This window comes from Bufo bufo, chromosome 10, assembly GCF_905171765.1.
Source record: "Bufo bufo chromosome 10, aBufBuf1.1, whole genome shotgun sequence".
In the NCBI taxonomy this organism is placed as follows: domain Eukaryota; kingdom Metazoa; phylum Chordata; class Amphibia; order Anura; family Bufonidae; genus Bufo; species Bufo bufo.
In genome coordinates, this window is record NC_053398.1 from 70,792,073 (window position 1) to 70,814,935 (window position 22,863).

General features: G+C 44.2%; 1 protein-coding gene across 4 annotated transcripts in view; it reads right to left on the reverse strand.

Annotated features, from left to right (window-relative positions):
* CHKA (choline kinase alpha) overlaps window positions 1-22,863 on the reverse strand; it is a 292,703-nt gene that overhangs the window by 264,075 nt on the left and 5,765 nt on the right. For 3 of the 4 annotated variants that reach the window (XM_040410247.1, XM_040410243.1, XM_040410245.1), the window contains exon 2: window positions 2,878-2,986. In XM_040410247.1, the coding sequence (XP_040266181.1) occupies window positions 2,878-2,986 (109 nt within the window). Of the gene's footprint in view, window positions 1-2,873; window positions 2,987-22,863 lie in introns of all 4 variants that reach the window. The other variant, XM_040410246.1, reaches the window with a different exon arrangement.

The following is a 22,863-nucleotide window of genomic DNA, read 5'->3' on the forward strand; positions in this document are numbered from 1 at the left end:
AGATTGTGCCAGAGAAAACACATCCGTCCCCATTGACTTGCATTGGGGTCTTGATCAGTTTCCCAGGACAGAAAGCAAAATACAACATGTTGCAGTTTGCTTTCCGGTCTGGGAACGCATTTTGGAGTATTCCGTTCAGTTTTGTCCACATTGACAATGAATGGGGACAAAACGGAAGCATTTTTACCAGTATTGAGCCTCTATGACGGAACTCAATACTGGAAAACTTAAACGCTAGTGTGAAAGTACCCTTAGGTACAGCAAGAAAAAATAAATAAACTGTTAGAAGCAGATTTGCACTTTATCAAGCACTTTAGCATTTTCACTCTAGCAAATTGAAGGGCTTTCAAATGTCAGATCACAGGCAAAGAAAATCTGTCAAGTCTATAACATACATTTTTCTATAACTGGAGGTAAAGTACATAAATTGCCAATTCCAACTATTGTACTGCATTGAATATTTCATTGTAGGAATTATGCATAGAATATTTTCAGAACTGTTATATTAAGGGCTGGATTATAATCTTAGCAATAATTGTATACCTCTAATGGCCAATTGGTATTTTAGACATCAGATAAAATGATGAGAAAACTAAAAGAGAAGATTTAAGGCTCCTTGAAAGAGGTCAATAAGGACAATTATGAGGAAGTAGCATTCCTAGGAACACCCGTTCCCAATAACTGCCCTGTGTAAAGGTGATGCCGATCAACTGATAAAGGGCAAACGCTCATTCATCAGATGAAAGCATTATTACTGCAGTTATCTAAATCATCATTTCTGGGCAACAGATCGTGCTGTCTGAATAACAATCTGTTTCCCAGAAGCAATGATTCTCCAACGGAACAAGCAATACAGTAGCGATCAATAGTCCCAATACAGAAGAGATGATTGCTGCATGTAAATGCAGTCCTCACATCATTTGACAAACAGGCAATTATAAAGAACCGTTTGTTCTTGATAATTACCTCCAAAGTCAGCCTGTGTAACAAGACTTTAGTAATTAGACAGATATGAAAAATGCAGCAGTAATGCCTGATTTCTACCTCAATGATGAGCAAATTTCAGGTTATGAAATTTGTTCACGCTTCGTTTACTGGTAAAAGGTGAATTGCATTATGGATTCAGTTACCACGGACCACAACATTATTCATTCTGTCATAATAAAACTCTATGGGCTGAAAAACTGATCCGTCCGTTTCCGTTATACAGGTGAGGACTAACCTGCATAACTGTCACGACTATGCTTATGGTCGTGACTCTAAGGCTGGGTTCACACTTGAGCGTTTTACAGCGCGTTCAAACGCGCTGTAAAACGCTCAACACATGAAAATCATTGCTTCCCTATGGCCCTGGTCCTCCCTTGAGCGTTTTACAGCGCGTTTGAACGCGCTGAAAAACGCCCTACACTCAAACAAGTTCTTGAGCTTCTTTGGGGCGTTTTGACGCGCGTTTGTGGCCATAGGACACTGCAGTCAATCACACAAACGCGCGTCAAACGCACGTTTACTATTGCAAAAAACGTGCATAAAAATGTGCGACAAAAACGCGCGTTAAACGCGCATATAAAATGCGCTCAAGTGTGAACCCAGCCTTAGAGTTCACATGCAGTTGCCAGCGGTCAGTCTGGTTGTTCACCGCAGCTGAGGGCTGTGAGTGGTTAGCCTCACCTGCGGTTGCCGCTGGCAACATGGTGTTGTTGGCAGTGTAGCAGCCTGAGCTTGTTGCTGGACTGCTCACTGTCTATGCATGCGGTTGCCTATGGCAACTTGGGTTAGATGTGTGCACTTTCCCCGTTTGGTGTGCAGGGGGTTTATTTGTGTGTGCACTTCCCCTTTAAGTGACTTCACTACCCTGTCTGGTGTTGGAAGGGTTAATTCCCTTTCCAGTGTGTGTCTGTGTGGGTGTGGCTACTTGGGCTATTTAGCCTCTGCTGGATGCCTGAAGCTGAGGGGTACTCCAGGCATGTTTTGCTGGAGCCATCCTCCTGGTATCCTTATGCCATCTCTCCAGTGAGGGCCACCCTTGAGGTCATAAAAATATGTATTGATGTTAGGATTATGTTTGTGTGGTGTCTATTCTTATTGCGGCTATGGATCTGGTTTCCTGTGTGTTTAATGTGTGTGTGCTGTGTCCTTTTGTGTTTGGTGTGGACGACAGCATTTGAGCACGGGTTCCAGTCAGTGTGTCTGTGGCAGGTAGGGGTGGTAGTGGTTTCACTCGCCTGCCATATCCATATGCTGTTGACGTTTCCCTTTCCTTGCAGCTTGGCCAGTTTAGACTCCTGTTTGTCCGTGTCTAGGAGGAACAGGTAGTCTTACCCTGCTCCTAGTCCAGGGATTTCCTTAGGGCTAGTAGGGACCCTAGGTTCCGGAGTATGAGCCCTCCGACCATCTGGGTTGGCTCATACGGATAGGAGTCAGGGTCAGTATTAGGGACGCAATAGGAGGTGACCTGCTCCCTGATCCTGTGGTCCTGGCCTAGCAGCTTCCCTTTCCTATAACATCGCACGGTTGAGGGTTTCCCCGCACTCTCAACCGGGACAATAACGGAAACGGGACGGATCCGTTTTGAAGCCCATAGACTATTATGACGGAATGAATAACGGAATGCCTCTAAAAAGGCATGGTCCGTGGTAACGGAATCCATAACGCAATTCAGCTGATACCAATAAACGAAGCATGAACTACATTAATAGAACAAACAGTTGTGCAATATGCATAATGTAAAAAAAATTGAAGTCTAACTGGAACAGACACTTATGCTAAAAGGCAGCAAAAATTTCTGGTAATGTTGGCAGAACAAGCCAAAAGACACCAACAGAATACAACAACAGACAGACACAGACCTTTCTAACTTCATCTAACAAGCTCACCCACCTGCAAAATAGTGCCATATAACCGCAGCAGAACACTCCGTGGCTCATTGCCCAAACAGAGCTCATCTTCTGGCAAGGAGCAATGAAACAGCATGTTACTCAGGCCACCTCTAAAGTAAATGCAAAAAAAATAAAAATAAAATCTGTTTACACATGGAGCCACAAACTGGCTTATTTTAGTGTAGAATATGGTTTTACACTTAGGCTCTGGTACTGTTAATGTCACAAATAGAGCAGTCCACAGTAGTCTCAACGGGTTTATCGCAATTTGTTTGAAAACAGATCAGGCATAGCCGTTAGGAATAAGCAAATCGACTTCGGATGAAACATCCGAAGTCGATTCACATAAAACTTTGAGCGCTCCGTACAGTATTAGAATGCATGACTTTGCGTAATAACTTCATAGATTTTTACTGTAAAAAAAATTTCCCAAACTTGGGTTCAGTTCCAAGGTGCCACTTGGAACCGAACCAGAGTTCGGGAAATGGGGTTTTACAGTAAAAATTAATCTATAAAGTTATTACGCAAAGTCACATGAGACTTCGCAAAATAATAACTTCAGCTCATCTGAGCAATGCATTCTAATACTGTATGGAGCGCTCGCTCCATACAGTATTGGACCGAAGTTTTATGCAAATCGACTTAGGATGTTTCATCTGAGGTCGATTCACTCATCCCTAATAGCAGTCATAGCTCTTTTATAAACTGAAACAATGGAGATAGCATGAATAGAACCCTATTCTGATTAGTGAATACTGCAACAATACATAATTCAACAATTGCTGGGCTTGCTGCCCTAAATGGCTTGTGAATAAGGAGATAGAGATTAGAGATATATATATATATATATATATAGATAGAGATATAATATATTTTTTTTTATTTATTTATTTATTTATTTATTTATTTAGAGGGAGAGCTCTATATATAGACACTGCAGTGAATTTTTATACTACAGTTTTTGCACGCACGCTTGCACGTACGATCTGTGTGAGTGATGCAGAGTAAAGACAGTAGTGTGCTCATTTGCATCTGCAGATTTTTGATTTTTTTTTTGTGGAGAAAAAAAGCTGCAGTTATAAAATATTTTATATATTATACCAATTTCAGTTAGTGTTCGTTTAGAATTTTGCCCGAACGCACCATCTGCATGCGTGCATTTTGCAACAATTGAGCACCGATCAGTAGTGTCCATTACAGATCGCGTCTGCTCAGTTTTCACAGCTTTTTTTGTGTGCAGAAAAGATTAATTTTATTATTTTTTCTCCTAAATTTTATTTCCAATTACAAGCCCCTTCACGTGTGAAAACATAACATGCACACCCCTGACAAACGTTTACACATTTCACAGGTCACACCCCAATAAAATAAAAATGGTTCGTCCATCCCAATGAGTAAGTATGCACCCAAATGACAGACTACTCTTTCTACTCAACGCCCCACAAAACCTATCAGAGATTAGATTATATATTTCTTAAGGTACAGTTTATCCAATTCTGTATCTCCTCGAATATTGGATCTATTCTATTATCTGACCATGCACCGGTGTTCCTGTCTTTGGTGATACCTAATATGCCAAAGTCAGAATTCTGATGGCGGCTCAATGAAACGTTACTTAATAGTACCAGAATATTTCCAATTAAATAACATAGGTGATCTATCGTTTTTGACTCTATGGGAAGCTCATAAGCTGGTTATGAGAGGTCATTTGATAGCGCTAGGTGCTTTCACAAAAAAGCAAAAACAAAAGAGAATTGAGGACTTAAAGGGACTCTGTCACCACTTTCTAACCCCCCCTTTTAAAAGTATTGTTATCTCCATGGCGCCCCTGTGATTACAAAGGTGTTGTTAGAAGATAAATTCGCCGTCTCCTTTTGATAAAAAGAGCTTTTATCTAACCTGTCAATCTTCTTGATAAGGTGCCCAGGGCGTTTCTGTTGGTCTCAAGCTGCCGCCCGCCGCCGCCGCTGTTGGTGCCCAGCTCCTCCCCTGATGCTTTCTGCGCCGCCTGAATATAATGAAATACGCCTCCGGCTCTCGCTCAGTGCCCCCTCCTTTTAAAAGATCCCGCGCGTGCGCACAGGCCTGTGCCTGATGCGCCCGTGCGGACATTTACAATCAGCCTCATTGTGCGAAGTGCGCATGCGCGCACTTCGCTCAACCTCCTCATCAGACGAGCACTGCAGCCGGCCGGCTGCAGTGCTCGTCTGATGAGGAGGTTGAGCGAAGTGCGCGCATGCGCACTTCGCTCAATGAGGCTGATTGTAAATGTCCGCACGGGCGCATCAGGCACAGGCCTGTGCGCACGCGCGGGATCTTTTAAAAGGAGGGGGCACTGAGCGAGAGCCGGAGGCGTATTTCATTATATTCAGGCGGCGCTGAAAGCATCAGGGGAGGAGCTGGGCACCAACAGCGGCGGCGGCGGGCGGCAGCTTGAGACCAACAGAAACGCCCTGGGCACCTTATCAAGAAGATTGACAGGTTAGATAAAAGCTCTTTTTATCAAAAGGAGACGGCGAATTTATCTTCTAACAACACCTTTGTAATCACAGGGGCGCCATGGAGATAACAATACTTTTAAAAGGGGGGGTTAGAAAGTGGTGACAGAGTCCCTTTAAATAGGAAAATTGAACATCTAGAAAAACGCAATAGGCAGTCCCAACAGGATATAAATAATTACTCTTACCGGTAATTGGTTTTTCCAATAGCCTCCACAACGGCACTTATTGGAGGAGTGTCCCCGCCTCGGACAGGAAACAACGACGTAGAAGCAGAAGATTTAAGAACCTCCTCCCCTTTACCTAGTCAGTCAATAAGAGAGGACACGGAAGTGATGCCAAGATAAATTTTGTATTAATAACCAAGGACAATTACATCATTAGAAGGAAAACAATAAGTCTTTACAAACTTAGACCCATGTAATAATATTTTAGGGAGGGAATCCCAGTGCCGTTGTGGAGGCTATTGGAAAAACCAATTACCGGTAAGAGTAATTATTTATTTTCCCTAACGCCTCCACAACGGCACTTATTGGAGGATTAACAGAGTAATAGGATCTAGGGAGGGACAGCAGCAGAAAGTACCCCGCGCCCAAATGATAAGTCCTGGTTCTTAAGGATATCCAGCCTATAGTTATGGAAAAAAGTCATAGGATTGGCCCAGGTTGCGGCTCTACATATCTGTTCTAATGATACAGATGTTGCCTCCGCCCATGAGGATGATACCGCTCTGGTGGAGTGAGCCCTTATTCCAACCGGGGGTTGGAGGTCTTTCTGCAGGTAAGCTAACTGGATCATATTTTTTATCCATCTGGATATCGTAGGTTTGCTTGCCCCGTGACCTTTGTTGGGCCCTTGGTACTGTAAGAACAGCTGGTCTGAGTGCCTGAACGATGAAGTTCTGTTGAGGTAGCAGATTACCACCCTTCTTACATCCAAGTTGTGGTAATTCTTCTCCTTTTCCGAGGTTGGTGAAGGACAGAACGAGGGCAGTGATATTTCTTGTTCGCAGTGAAATCTAGACACTACCTTAGGTAGGAAGGCTGGGCAATGTTTCAGAATTATGCGATCATCGAAGATTGTCAGATAAGGAGGTTTATATGAAAAGGCTTGGATCTCCCCGACTCTTCTAGCCGTTGTAATGGCCGTAAGGAATACTGTCTTCAACGTCAGAAGTCTCAGGGATATATCTTCTATAGGTTCGAACGAGGGAGACATTAGTACAGACAGTACTAAATTAAGATCCCAGGGAGCAATGGTAGGACGGGCTACAGGAGTCTCTCGTTGCGCCCTTGAGAAAACGCTTTATTAAAGAGGATTCTGACAACTTGACGTCCAAAAACACACTAAGGGCTGATACCTGCACTCTAAGGGTTGCTGGCCTGAGGCCTTTGTCAAGTCCGGCTTGAAGGAACTGCAGAATTTGAGGAATGTTGGGCAAACTCGCGTCACCCGCGAATTTCTGAAAGGCTTTCCAGGTCCGCATATAAATTCTGGATGTTATGGGTTTCCGGCTGAGCATAAGAGTAGAAATAACTGAATCCGAGAGTCCCTTTTTTCTTAAAGTGTTGCGTTCAGTCTCCAGGCCCTCAGGTTCAAGTTTTTGACGCTTGGGTGATCTACTGGGCCTTGATGAAGGAGATTCGGAATGGATGGGAGGACCCAGGATTCCCCTGCTGAAAGGTGAAGTAGTAAGGGAAACCAGGATCTTCTCGGCCAGTGAGGGGCTATAAAGATTACCTTGGCCTTCTCTTCCTGTACCTTTATCAGAGACTTCGGTATAAGGCTGAAGGGAGGAAAGGCATAGAGAAGGCAGTTTGGCCATGGTCGGGATAGGGCATCTATCCATAATGGCTGGTCCTTTTGGGAGAGGGAACAGAACTGTTTGGTCTGTTTGTTGGACTTTGTCGCAAACAGATCTATTTCTGGAGTCCCCCACTTGAGACACAATTGGTGAAATATTTGTGGATTTAGGGACCACTCTCCCTCTTTCAGAGTTTGACGGCTGAGGAAGTCGGCTAAAGTATTCTCTTCTCCTCTGACATGTAAGGCTGTAAGGGAAATCAGGTTGCTCTCTGCCCAGGAGAAGATTTTTTCGCTTACGGCTGCTAGGGAGCGACTCCTGGTTCCTCCCTGTTTGTTTAAATAGGCGACCGCGGTAGTATTGTCTGAGAAGACTTTTATATTTTTTGGTGATGTAGGCGTAAAGAGAGCGACTATGACTTTGTATACCGCTGAGAGTTCTTTTAAGTTGGAGGAGGCTTGTAGTAGATCCGCTCCCCAAGTGCCTTGGACCACTTTCCCGCCTGAGTGACCCCCCCAGCCGATGCTGCTGGCGTCTGTGGTTATGATCATTTGATCTCCTTGTCTCCAGGAAACACCCGTCTGAAGGTGTTTTCTGATTCTCCACCACAGAAGAGATGTTTTTACCGATTTCGGAATCAATACTCGCTTTTCTAGGGCCGAGGAGGTGCCATCCCAGGAAGATAGGAGGAACGCCTGAAGTGGTCTTGTGTGGTGTTGGGCCCACCTTACTGACTGGATCGTGGACGTAAGGATACCTAGAATGGTCATGAGGTTTCTTATTGTTGTGGATTTTTGGCTGCAGAAAAGCGAGACTTTTTCCTGGAGCTCGATCTGTTTGATCTGTGGAAGAAAAGACATTAAATCGATGGGAATCTAATGTTACCCCTAAAAAGGTTTTGCTTTGTGCTGGATTTAAGTCTGACTTTTTGAAATTTATTATCCACCCTAGGGTGGTAAAAAATTTCTGAACATCTGCTAGGTGCGACAGAAGGGTCTCTTCACAGGGAGCAACTACCAGAAAGTCGTCCAGGTACGGTATAATTTGGATGCCTCTTAGGTGAAGGGCTTTGACGACATCAGACATAACTTTTGAAAACACCCTTGGGGCTGAGGAAAGCCCAAAGGGAAGGGCTATGAACTGAAAATGACAGAGCCGGTTATTTATATAAATAGCGATTCTCAAAAACTTTTGATGGGCCACAGCAATCGGGACGTGGTAATAGGCGTCCTGAAGGTCCATGGTCGCCATGAAGCAGTCTTGGGGCAGGACATTTATGGTGGATCTCACTGACTCCATCTTGAAGCGTTTGTAAATGATAAACTTGTTTAAACCTTTTAAGTTAATTATTAGTCGATAGGTCTTGTTGGGTTTTTGGATTAAGAAGACAGGGGAGTAAAACCCTTTTCCCTGTTCTTCCGCAGGAACCTGACAGATTACTCCTTTCTGAATGAGTGATGTAATTTCTGACTCTAGGCAGGATTGTTTTTCTTGATGAGGTAGGATTTTGTTGATCATGAAATGATCTGTGGGTATTGACAGAAACTCTAACTTTAGCCCATGACTTAGGGTGTCCACTACCCAGGGAGATGCTCCTATATTTTCCCAGACGGCAGCAAAGTAGATTAGTCTGCCCCCCACTTGATGTATAGCTTCATTGTTTTGAGGATGAAGCATTCTCAGGGTTAAAGAGAAACCCTCTACCCCTACCTCTGGAGGGCTGCCACCTCTTTGAACCCTCTTTTTTCTTAGGATCTCCTTCGGGCTTTCTTTGATTCCGAAAGGAACGCCTCTGATGGAAATAGCGGTTCTCTATAGGGAAGCCCTTCTTCCTGTCCGCCGCCTGATCCAGAATATCATCCAAGGTGGACCCAAATAGTCTATCGCCTTCACACGGGATGGAGCATAGGCGATTCTTTGAGCTCGCGTCCCCTGACCAGGTGCGGAGCCAGACAGCTCTTCTTGTGGCATTCGATAAGGCCGCTGACCGGGCAAAAAGCTTTACTAGGTCTGCAGATGCATCGGCAAGAAAATTAGACGCCTTCTTTAGGGCTGGTAGGGAAGCTAGGATTTCTTCCCGCGGGGTACCCGCCGCCAGATGATCCTCTAGCTGGTTCAGCCATACTGAGAGTGTTCTTGCAGTACAGGTGGAAGCTATACTTGGTCGCAGCATAGCTGTGTTAGTCTCCCATGATTTCTTTAGGAGGCTCTCACACTTTTTGTCCATGGGGTCTCTGAGGAGGCCAGTATCCTCAAAGGGTAGCGAGGTTCTTTTAGAGATCCGGGCTACTGGTGCATCTACCTTTGGGGTTTTTTCCCACAGGTTAGAATCAGCATCATCAAAGGGGTATTTGCGTTTAAAGGCACCCGATATAGCTACCCTTTTTTCTGGATCTTTCCATTCCCTAGCAATGAGGGACTTGACATTATTGTGAATGGGGAAGGTTCTTTTCTTCCTTTCCCCTAACCCCTGGTACATCCGGTCTTGTACAGAGTGAGCCTCCTTCACCTCCTCGATGTTCATAGTTGCTCGGATGATTTTTAAGAATCCATCTGTCTCTTCCGGCAGAAAGAGGGGTTTACCTGAGTCGTCTTCAGAGGAGGAGACTACCTCAGAAAAGACTTCCCCTTCATCCCATTCAAACCCGGCGTCAGAGGCTAGGGATCTTTGAGAGGTGGATGGTCTTGGGGATGACGGCATTCTAAGGTCTACTGCCGCATTCACTTCTTCCTTAATTATTGACCTCATGGACTCTAGCAGGGAAGGGGATTCCTCTGAGACAATTTTTTCTGTGCACTTGGGGCACAGAGGTTTTTTTTTGACTTGGAGGAGAGTGCTTTGCGACAAATGCCACATTTCTTCCGTGCCAAATTTCCACCAGGCGGCTTCAGGGTCGCGGTCTCTCTGGCCTAAGATCAATTACACAAAGAATGGGGCATACTTAGAGACCAGTGGCTTTAGAAATTATTTAAGAGGCCAGACCCTTCACCGGTGGTGGAAGCAGCAAGCACCAAGTGTGTACATACTCTTTAGGTAAGAACAGAAACACACGCTATTAAGCATATCTCTCCTCTGGGAGGAGGCTTACCTGGCTGAGGGCAGAGGCTGAAGGATCCACGGGTTTTCTGGCGGTGTCCATATCTCCAGGGCTTTGCATCGTCCTCGTAGCACGAGGACGCTGTGTTTGAGGAAATCTTTTTAAAATCCGCGCCGCTGGAGCTCCGCCTTCTCGCGAGATTCTCTTGCCCAAGGAGAATCTCACCCGCTGACGTCACACGCCGGACGTCGGATCCCGCGATAGTTCTGGCAACTACCGCACACGCGCCCGGGGACGCCTGCAACCAGGACTTACTCCAAGGAACAGGAAGGGAGGCAATGCGTCCCCGCTGGCCCGTTCCCTGCTCCAGCCCTCCCACATGAAGTGGGGAGAACCCCAGGATCGAGGTGAGGCTGGGCGGAAGAAAAGTTACTCCTGCTACAGGAGCGGCTTCCACGTCTTCCGTCGGACAGGAAACAACGACTGACTAGGTAAAGGGGAGGAGGTTCTTAAATCTTCTGCTTCTACGTCGTTGTTTCCTGTCCGAGGCGGGGACACTCCAATAAGTGCCGTTGTGGAGGCGTTAGGGAAAAGTGTACTAGTGCAGTTGGAGAATCTCCACTCGGAAATGAAAAAATTTGTTAAACGCCAACACAGCGAAACTATTCCTTTCCACGAGATATAAATTCTATGCCCACAGTAATAAAGCCACCAAAGTGCTCTTGTCCCAGATAAAGAAAAGGAAAATATCCTCCTATATATCTAATATTAAGACACCTAACTCCAACAAAGTACGCAAAACCAACCTGATTGCTCAACAGTTCTGTGAATTCTATAGCCAACTATACAATCTCAGAGGTACCCTTTCTCCTTCTAGGGAGGACTATTTAAAGTTAGCTACCAATCGTTAATACGGGTAAGCTAAGGTTATCCAGCTAAGTAAAGAGCAGTCATTATCTTTAAGCGCCCCCTTTTCAATAACAGCACTACAAATCGCACTAAGAGTCCCCATTAAATAAAAGTCCAGGGCCCAATGGTTTCACAGTCTTGTATTATTCCACCTTCAGAGATATTACTTCCATTTTTTTTTTTTAAAAGTGTGTAATGAGGCGAGGGAGGGAGGAGCCTTCAACAGTGACATGCTGCAAGCACAAATCTCTATCATTCCCAAACCAAAAAAAAAGACCACTCACTCTGCGCAAACTATAGGGCTATATCGCTGCTAAATAATTACCTTAAGCTTTACGCAAAAATGTTAGCAAACAGATTAAAAAAAAATTATTACCAGATCTAATCTCCCCCAAACAAGTAGGTTTTGTGCGGGGCAGAGAAGGTAAAAACAACATTATTAGAGTGATACATCTTATGCAACTGGCAAAACTTACATTTACACCTTTGATTTTGCTCAGTATGGACGCCGAAAAGGCGTTTGATAGAGTAGATTGGCAATTCATGTCCCAAACATTGGCCAGGTTTGGTATTCCTCAAGCATTTATTGATGGGGTAATGGCAATGTATCGACACCCAACAGCAAAGGTAACAAAATAACAAATGGTACTCGGCAAGGCTGTCCCTTGTCTCCTCTGTTGTTCATATTAACAATAGAAACCTTGCTACAGGCTTTCTGACAGAACACAGAGATAAAGGGGATGACCGTAGGGAAGACAGTACACTCAACAGCCGCATTCGCGGACGACGTCCTACTTAGTCACAAATCCAAAAGATGCTTTCCCAGCGATCATGTCTATTCTAGGACAATTTCATGAGGTCGCTAACTTCTCTGTTAACTTTTCGAAGTCAACAGTTTTGAATGTATCCTTGCCGGCACATGAACAGCCTATTTTGCAAAACACCACGGCCTACCAATGGACGTCAAAAGCAATAACCTTTTAAGGAATAGAACTTACCCCTGAGTTCAATCAGTTATATAGTGAAAACGTCCTGCCTATCCCTCAACTAGAGGATTTGATAAGTAGTTGGGATATTCCCTTTGTCTCTCGCAAATCCCTTATAAAAACAATACTCCTCCCAAAAGTGCTATATTATTTACAGGCCTTACCGATCCCTATCCCCCTAGCCTTCTTTAAAAAAGTTCAGAAGATCTTTCTTAAATTTTTATGGGGAGGAAAGAAAGCGAGATTGCCCTCGGCATATGTAATCAGGCACCCCATGAGAGGGGATATGGGAATACCGGACATTCACACTTATCATAAGGCAATCCTCTGTACTAGAAGTCTAGACTGGCTGCGTCCTACCCCAGGTCGACTAGACATTAGTGTGGAAGAAGCGATGTCGAACCTCCCTTTAAAGGTCCTTACTCTTCCTAGATTTGACGAAAGTAAACTAAATGCTTATAACACATAGCTCGATTACTAAACACACAATAACCCGATGGTGTACACTGAATATGCTTCAGAAGCTGATGCCTAATTATGCTTTACTTATGCAAGTAAGGGATGTTCTGTGTCAGTCAAACTTATGTTTCTGGAATACAGTTAAAGAAGGAGACAAGAATAATATGACGCCAATACTGTCTTTGTGCCAAGACGCTGACTTGCCATCATTGTCAGAATTGCAACTACATCCTGCTTTGAAACAATGTACTATGTTCCAAATTGCACACTGTTATCACGTTTTTTAAAAACTAACTAGAGCTCCAGTATGGGGCACAGACCACATGAAATTTGAAAAAATGGCCTTGCAAAAACTAGAACCTAAAAAGAAGATTTCCCAGTTATATACCTCGATTAATTCCTTCACCAATACAAATAGATGCAAATTTATTGATAAATGGGAAAGGGAACTAGCTATTAATTTTGATCAATGGGAATTGCCAAAGGTATTAATGGCTCCAGGGAAAGTCTCTAGATGTGTAAAATTACAGGAGAACAGCTACAAAGTCCTCACACAACGGTTGCACACTATGTTCCCAGAAGTCAGCTCTATTTGCTAGAGGTGTGAATCTACTATAGGGACTCAGAGCCATGTCTGGTGGTCGTGTACTAAAATCCAAACTTATTGGCAGGAAATATGTAAAGTTTTATCCCAAGTGTGCAAAATAACAGTCCGAGTGTCACCTAAATTATGTCTTTTTGGTTTAATGGGAGAATTGGCCGGTACAAAATCAAAAGAGGTTCACACTTTGTGTAAGATACTATTAGCTGCTGCCCGTCTTCTTGTGCAGGGGTGTGGAAATAAAAAATAAAAAAATACTTGTCGAAGGACTAAAGTGGGGGCTCAATCTACTTGTCCCTCATGACCATCTACTTGTCCTGAACTTATACTAACGTTATACTGTATGGGGGCGGGGGCCACAAGGCGATGTTATACAGTATGGTCTTTCCAAATGCCACTCTTAAGTGCACTGACTGAATTATACCAGAATGTAATATTATGGATATTGAATCCTCTGTCATCACTGCCTACTGACCATCACCCAATTCTCTCATCTCCAGGTATGTCTGCATTGAACCTAACTGCTATACCCAGCTTTTCCACAGTCTGATCTTGTCCACCCCCTCTCATCTCTCCTTCTAAATCCTGGTATGTCTTTTCTGAAGCATTAATGTCTCCTTCCCTGCTAGATTTATTGAGTATTTGTTTGCATCGACTATTTCACCCCTGTATCTGGTGCCCCTTGATTAGGCCATATGTAGCCCTCTCCCCTCTTGGTCACACCTGATTGAACACTGAGTGGTATAAATCTAAGTCCTTAGGTCTTCCAGACCTTGGTCTTTCCAAATGCCACATCTCTCAAGTGCCACTCTTAAGTGCACTGACTGAATTATACCAGAATTGGACCAGAAGGGGATCACAGGTAATTACAGACATAGTTAATGCAAACAATGTTTCAATTTTTCCTCTTACTCTTCCCACTTTTCCAACACCTCCTGAAATACCCCCACATCCATTCACCCAGCAAGGAACTATTCATCTCTTCTTACATTTTACCTTCTCATCTGATCGCTTGCACAAACCTGTTTGCCAACATAAAACACTTCCTTCCCAAACACACACACACTCCTCATGCCATCTCTTATTCTCATCTATTAACACTTTCTCTGCTTCTCCTTACTGCTGGTGATCTCTCCAAATCCAGGACCCCCTCAGCAAATCCCCACTATCACCTCCATGTCCCACTACAAATCTCATTCTACAAATTTCTCCAACCCCTTAAACCTAATAACCATTCCTCTGACCCCTGCTCCTTTGGTTCCTCTTGCAGGAGCATTATGGAACGTGCGCTCTGTCTGTAACAAACTGTCATACATTCATGAACTGTTCATCTCTCAAAACCTTTCCTTTCTGGGTCTCACTGAAACATGGCTGACACACTCAGACACCTCCTCCCCTGCTGCACTCTCTTATAGTGGATTTCAATTCACTCACACCCCCCGCCCCGGCTGCAAACATGGTGGAGGAGTTGGTCTCCTCCTATCAGACACCTGCTCCTACAGCCCAATTCCGCTGCCACCCTCCATTACGCTCACCTCATTTGAAGTACACTCTGTTCGCATCTACTCTCCTTCCAACCTTCAAGTAGCCGTCATTTACCGCCCTCCAGGCCCAGCCACCATCTTTCTTGACCACTTTAACACCTGGCTACTACACTTTCTTTCTGCCGACATCCCCACTATCATCATGGGTGACTTCAACATCCCTATTGACACATGCCACTCGGCCGCCTCTAAATTCCTGTCACTCTCTTCCTCCTTCGGCCTATCACAGTGGTCTTCAGTTCCCACCCACAGAGATGGTCACACTCTGGATCTGATCTTTACCTGCCTCTGCTCCCTATCTAACCTTTCTAATTCGCCTCTCCCCCTATCCGACCACAACCTACTCACCTTCTCTTCACTGGTCTCTTCTGCTGCTCCCCCGATCCACACACTAACACACCCCCGCAGGAACCTTAAACATCTTGACTTTCACTTGCTTTCCGACTCTCTTCTCCCACTCTCTACCATCTGTTCCCTCTTAGACCCAGAAGCTGCTACCACCCTATATAACACCACAATAAGTACAGCTCTGGACACTGTTGCCCCCCTCACACACAACAAAACCCGAAAAATCAACAGACAACCCTGGCACACCAACCTGACCAAAAAACTCAGACAAGCTTCCAGGGCTGCTGAGCGGCAATGGAAGAAATCCCATTCAAATGATCATTTCACGGCATACAAGCAATCCCTCCTCATATTTAAATCCTCACTCGCTGATGCAAAACAGGCCTACTTCTCATCTCTCATATCTTCCCTGTCACACAGCCCTAAACAACTTTTTAGCACTTTTAACTCCCTTCTCCGCCCCCCCAGCGCCCCCACCCTCTCCTCTCTTCTCAGCTGAGGACTTTGCCAAATATTTCAAACAAAAGATAGTCAACATCAGAGAAAGCTTCACCACACAGTCCCCACAGACCCTCTACACAACGGCTCGGTCCCCTTCTCCCAAAACCCGCTTCTCCACCATTACAGAAGAAAAACTCTCCGCTCTACTCTCCAAATCTCATCTGACCACCTGTGCACTTGACCCAATCCCATCCCACCCCACCTCATCCCTAACCTCACCACAGTGTTTATCCCAGCCCTAACTCATCTCTTCAACCTATCACTAAACTCTGGTGTCTTCCCCTCTGCTTTTAAATATGCTACGATTACACCCATCCTCAAAAAGCCTTCACTTGACCCATCTTCCTTGTCCAGTTATCGCCCCATATCACTTCTTCCGTATGCCTCAAAGCTACTTTAACAACATGTCCATTCAGAACTGTCCTCCCACCTCTCCTCCTGCTCCCTCTTTGACCGCCTACAATTGGCTTCCGACCCCACCACTCGACCGAGACTGCCCTTACCAAAGTCACCAATGACCTACTGACAGCCAAAACCAAGAAACAATACTCTGTCCTCCTTCTCCTTGACCTGTACTCTGCCTTCGACACTGTTGACCACTCCCTTCTGTTGCAAACTCTCTCATCTCTTGGCATCACCGACCTGGCCCTCTTCTGGATCACATCATACCTCACAGACCGGACGTTTAGCGACTCCCACTCTCGCACCACCTCCTCGTCTCATTCTCTCTCTGTTGGTGTCCCGCAAGGCTCTGTCCTAGGACCCCTGCTCTTCTCTATCTACACTTTTGGCCTGGGACAGCTCATAGAGTCCCATGGCTTTTAGTATCACTCCTACGCTGACGACACACAAATCTACCTCTCTGGTCCAGAAATCACCAGCTTACTATCAAGAATCCAACAATGTCTATCTTCTATATCATCCTTCTTCGCCACTCGCTTTCTAAAACTTAATATGGATAAGACAGAATTCATAATCTTTCCCCCATCTTGTTCAACCCCCTCAACAGACCTATCTATCATGATCAATGGCTGCACACTCTCCCCGGTCAACAAAGTCCGCTGCCTTGGATTCTGCACTTTCCTTCCGACCGCAAATCCAAGCTCTTTCCACCACCTGCCGCCTCCAACTCAAAAACATCTCCCGCATCCGTGCTTTCCTTAACTTTGAATCTGTGAAAATTCTTGTACATGCCCTCATTATCTCTCGCCTAGACTACTGCAACATTCTCCTCTGTGGCCTTCCATCTAGCACTCTCGCACCCCTCCAATCTATCCTCAACTCTGCTGCCCGACTAATCCACCTCTCCCCCTATTACTCCTCTGTCTCTCCCCTCTGCCAATCCCTTCACTGGCTCCCCATTGCCCAGCGAATTCACTTCAAAGTACTAACAAATACATACAAGGCCGTCCATAACCTGTCCCCTCCCTACATCTCTGAGCTACTTTCCCGATACATCCCCACACCCACTCTTCGATCCTCACAAGACCTCCTTCTCTCCTCTCCTCTTATTGCATCTTCCCACAATCGACTCCAAGATTTCTCCCGTGCATCCCCCATACTCTGGAACTCGCTACCCCAACATATCAGACTCTCACCTACATTGGAATCCTTCAAAAGAAACCTGAAAACCCACCTCTTCAGACAAGCCTACAACCAGTGACCCCGCTGCCTCTATACCGCCATGACCAACTTAATTCGCACCTACTGTGTCCTTCTCCCATACCATGTAGATTGTAAGCCCTCACGGGCAGGGCCCTCTCTCCTTCTGTACCAGTTTGTAACTTGTCTTGTTTATGATTAGTGCAATTGTCTGTATTATGTATGTGCACCGCTCATATGTACAGCGCTATGGAATGAATGGCGCTTTAATAATAAATAATAATAATAATAATAATAATATGGGGCGGGGGCCACAAGGAGATGTTATGCTGTATGCGGCAGGGGCCACAAGGAGACATTATGCTGTATGGGGCGGTGGCCACAAGGAGACGTTATGCTGTATGGGGGCAGGGCCACAAGGAGATGTCATGCTGTATGGGGCGGGGGCCACAAGGAGACGTTATACTGTATGGGGGCGGGGGCCACAGGGTGACGTTATACTGTATGGGGGCAGGGGCCACAGGGTGACGTTATACTGTGCGGGGGCAGCCGCTTGGTGACGTTATACTGTATGGGGGCACTAGGGCAGCCCCAAGGTGACGTTATACTGTATGGGGGCACTAGGAGACGTTATACTGTATGTGGGCAGCCCCAAGGTGATGTTATACTGTATGGGGGCCACAAGGAGACGTTATACTGTATGGGGGCCACTTGGAGACATTATAGTTTATCAAGTGCCACGTGCAGTGCAGATTGCAGGCAGGGCCAGAGCCTCAGAAGAAAAACAGCACAACCTTTATTTCCGACACCCCTGCAGATGAGCGTTCCTCCCGGAGCCTGTCCACATCACAACTCACGGCCTGACCTGCAAGCGCTGACTGGGGTCACATAGCATTATACTTATTTATGATGCTATGTAACCCTTACAGTTCTGGAATGTATTGGATAACACTGACATAATGCTGTCAGTGTTATCCAACACATTCCAGAACTGTAAGGGTTACATAGCATCATAAATCAGTATAATGCTATGTGACCCCAGTCAGCGCTTGCAGGTCAGGCCGGGAGCTGCGATGTGGACAGGCTCCGGGAGGAACACTCATCTGCAGGGGGCCGTGGGGTCTCTCACTCCTCTTCTCCCATCTTGGCCTGCAATTACTCAGTCTCTGGAGACAGTCAGTGTGCTGACTTACTGTGCGCTCCTGTGCTGGCAGGTGGGCGGAGACTTCCATACAGGAGCCGGGAGGAGCGGGGGCCGCCTGCAGGAAGTGATATGTACGGTACTCATATGCACGATGCAGGGGCAGGCTGACAGATGTAGGAGCGGTCAGCTCGCGGCTAGCATATGACCGCTCCTATTACTGCCCAACCGACATGTCCCTGTTACTTGCCCGCACAGGGCTAAACAACTGTTCAAAATACTTGCCCGGTAGTGCATGTCCCGGGCGTCGGGCGATAGGAATTCCACACCCCTGTTGTGGCGGAAAACAAATCCCCCACCATTACAACATTGGTATATGAAATGTGACCAGATCTATAGATTGGAGCAAATAGCACATTGGGATACCAGAACACCTCAACGTTTCTCTGATATATAGGGCCCATGGAAGAAGTTTAGAGGGTATGCTGACTAAGCCAGAAGTCCCTTTGAGAAAAATATGCTGTTCTATGATGATAGCCCATGTTGAGAGGAAATGTAAGACATCATGACTCACAATATCCTATACCCTCCTCCCGTCAGACTCACCACTCCCCCCCTCCTCCCTCCTTTCTCCCCCTTTTGAAGCGTTTCCCCAAGTTCGAGTTCTACCAGATAATGCAATATACCGATTATATCAATATCTGTATAACTAATATATTGGTTGTTGTATAAACTTGCCGATTTATCTATGATCTAGTCATTGTTAATCTTCTCACGCCTATCAGTGTATATTCATATTTATATGAAACAATAAAAACATTTTGAAGTAAAGGAATATACCCCCCAAAGTTCAAGTCCCAAAGTGGGACAAAAAAATAAAGTGAAAAAAAAAGTTGAAAAAAAATTAAGTTTTCCCCCAAAAAATTAAAGTTTCAAGTAAAAATAAACAAAAACGTCATTTTCCCCAAATAAAGTTAAAAAAAATTGGTTAAAAAAAGGAAAAATAAATAAATAAAAGTATACATATTGGGTATCGCCGCGTCCGTATCGACCGGCTCTATAAACATATCACAATAAAACATTTTTGTCACCTTACATCACAAAAAGTACAACAGCAAGCGATCAAAAAGGCGTTTGCCCCCCAAAATAGTACCAAACAGTCACCTCATCCCGCAAAAAATGAGCCCCTACCTGAGACAATCGCCCAAAAAATAAAAAAAAAATATGGCTCAGAATATGGAGACACTAAAGAATCATTTTTTTTTGGTTTGAAAAAAGCCGTTATTGTGTAAAACTTACATAAATAAAAAAAAGTATACATATTTGGTATCGCTGCATTCGTATTGACCGGCTCTATAAAAATATCATATGACCTAACCTCTCAGATGAACACCGTAAAAAATAAAAACTGTGCTAAATAAACAATTTTTTGTCATCTTACATCACAAAAAGTGTAATAGCAAGCGATCAAAGTCATATGCACCCCAAAATAGTGCCAAACAGTCATCTCATCCCGCTAAAAATGAGACCCTACCTAAGATAACCGCCCAAAAACTGAAAAAACTATGGCTCTCAGAATATGGAGACACTAAAAACATGATTTATTTTTTTTGTTTCAAAAATTATATGTGTAAAACTTACATAAATAAAAAAAAAAAGTATACATATTAGGTATCGCCGCGTCCGTATCGACCGGCTCTATAAAAATATTACATGACCTAACCCCTCAGATGAACAACGTAAAGAATTTAAAATAAAAACTGTGCTAAATAAAAATAAATTGTCACCTTACATCACAAAAAGTGTAATAGCAAGCGATCAAAAAGTCACACGCACCCCAAAATAGTGCCAATAAAACAGTCATCTCATCCCACGAAAATCATACCCTACCCAAGGTAAGCGCCCAAAAACTGAAAAAAGTATGGCTCTAAGACTATGGAAACACTAAAACATGATTTTTTTGCTTAAAAAATGAAATTGTGTAAAACTTAAATAAATAAAAAGGTATACATATTAGGTATCGCCGCATCAGTGACAACCTGGTCTATAAAAATGAATGTTGTAAATAACAAAAAATAAAAACGGTGCCAAAACAGCTATTTCTTGTTATCTTGCCTCCCAAAAAGTGTAATATAGAGCAACCAAAAATCATATGTACCCTAAACTAGTACCAACAAAACTGCCACCCTATCCCGTAGTTTCTAAAATGGGGCCACTTTTTTGGAGTTTCTACTCTAGGGGTGCATCAGGGGGGCTTCAAATGGGACATGCTGTCCAGCAAAACCTGCCTTCCAAAAACCGTATGGCATTCCTTTCCTTCTGCGCCCTGCCGTGTGCCCATACAGCAGTTTACGACCACATATGGGGTGTTTCTGTAAACTACAGAATCAGGGCCATAAATATTGAGTTTGGTTTGGCTGTTAACCCTTGCTTTGTAACTGGAAAAAAATTATAAAAATGGAAAATGGAAATTTTTAAATTGTATCTCTATTTTCCATTAATTCTTGTGGAACACTTAAAGGGTTAACAAAGTTTGTAAAATCAGTTTTGAATACCTTGAGGGGTGTAGTTTATAGAATGGGTAATTTTTGGGTGGTTTTTATTATGTAAGCCTCGCAAAGTGACTTCAGACCTGAACTGTTCCCTAAAAATTGGGTTTTTGAAAATTTCTGAAAAATTTCAAGATTTGCTTCTAAATTTCTAAGCCTTGTAACATCCCCAAAAAATAAAATATTCCCAAAATGATCCAAACATGAAATAGACATATGGGGAATGTAAAGTAATAACTATTTTTGGAGGTATTACTATGTATTATAGAAGTAGAGACATTGAAACTTGGAAATTTGCAATTTTTTGTAAATTTGGTATTTTTTTTTTATAAATAAAAATGATTTTTTTTTACTTTATTTTACCAGTGTCATGAAGTACAATATGTGACGAAAAAACAGTCTCAGAATGGCCCTGATAAGGCTACTTTCACACTAGCGTTCAGAGCGGATCCGTCTGCATTATAGCTTAGAAAAAATTCTAAGTGTGAAAGTAGTTCAGACGGATCCGCCCAGACTTTACATTGAAAGTCAATGGGGGACGGATCAGTTTGAAAATTGAGCCATACTGTGTCATCTTCAAACGGATCCGTCCCCATTGACTTACATTGTAAGTCTGGACGGATCCGCTTGCCTCCGCACGGCCAGGCGGACACCCGAACGCTGCAAGCAGCAGTCGGGTGTCCGCTTGCTGAGCGGAGGCTGAACGCTGCCAGACTGATGCATTCTGAGCGGATCCGCGTCCACTCAATGCATTAGGGCAGTACGGATGCGTTCGGGGCCGCTTGTGAGACCCTTCAAACGGAGCTCACAAGCGGACACCCGAACGCTAGTGTGAAAGTAGCATAAGTCAAAGCATTTTAAAGTTATCAGCACTTAAAGTGACACTGGTCAAATTTGCAAAAAATTGCCAAGTCCTTAAGAGAAACTGATTCACAATCAGTGTTGTTTCATAACTGGACAGGTTGATTTCACAGAAGCGTGATTGACTTAGAGTTACATTGGGTTGTTTAACCCCTTCCTGACACATGACGTACTATTACATCAAGGAAGCCACTGCGTTCCCGCAATTTGACATAATAGAACGTCATGGTGATCGGGAGGGCACCGGAGCGGTGCGCGCGCGATCACTCTAGGAGCCCGGCAGTCGCTGGTAGCCGGGCCCGTGCTGTATCCGCCGGCATCACTGTAAAAGCCGATGCCGGTAGATTAACCCCTTCTATGCCGCGCACCGCGACATAGAAAGGGTTTGTGTCGGGTGAGGGAGCGCATTGAGTCCAGCGCTGCTGTGGCGGGGACTTGATGTGTCAGAAGGCAGCATGATGCCGTGCAAGGGCTGCCCAATGCCTTGCACGGCATCGGGACCTGCCTTCTACGGGTGCCGAGGAGATCCAGCTACTCACTGTAGTACATGAACAGGCAATGCATTACAATAAAGATGTATTGTAAGGCATTGCAGAGGGAATCAGACCCCCGAAAGTGATCAGAAATAAAGTAAAGTAAAGTAAAGAAAAAATAATTTTTAAAATGTTCAATAAAAATTATATAATGTAAAATTAAAAATTATGTAAAATAAAAAAATAATTTTTTTAAAAAAAAAGGCCCCTTTACCCTTATTTTATAATAAAAAACAAAGAAAAGAAAAAAGATCACACATTCGGTAACGCCGCGTCCATAATGAAAGGCGTATGTCCCACAAAATGGTATCAATAAAACAGTCACCTCATCCCGCAAAAAATGATACCCTACCCAAGACAATCGGTCAAAAAAATAAAGCCATCTCTCAGACAATGGAGACATTAAATATGATTATTTTTTGCTTTAAAAATGCCATTATTGTGCTAAAGTGAAATAAATAAATAGTATACATATTAGGTATATCTCCACGTCCGTAACAACCAGCTCTATAAAAATATCACATGACCTAACCCCTCAGATGAACACCGTAGAAAAAAAATTAAAAAATAGGCTACTTTCACACTTGCAGCAGAGAGATCCGGCAAGCAGTAC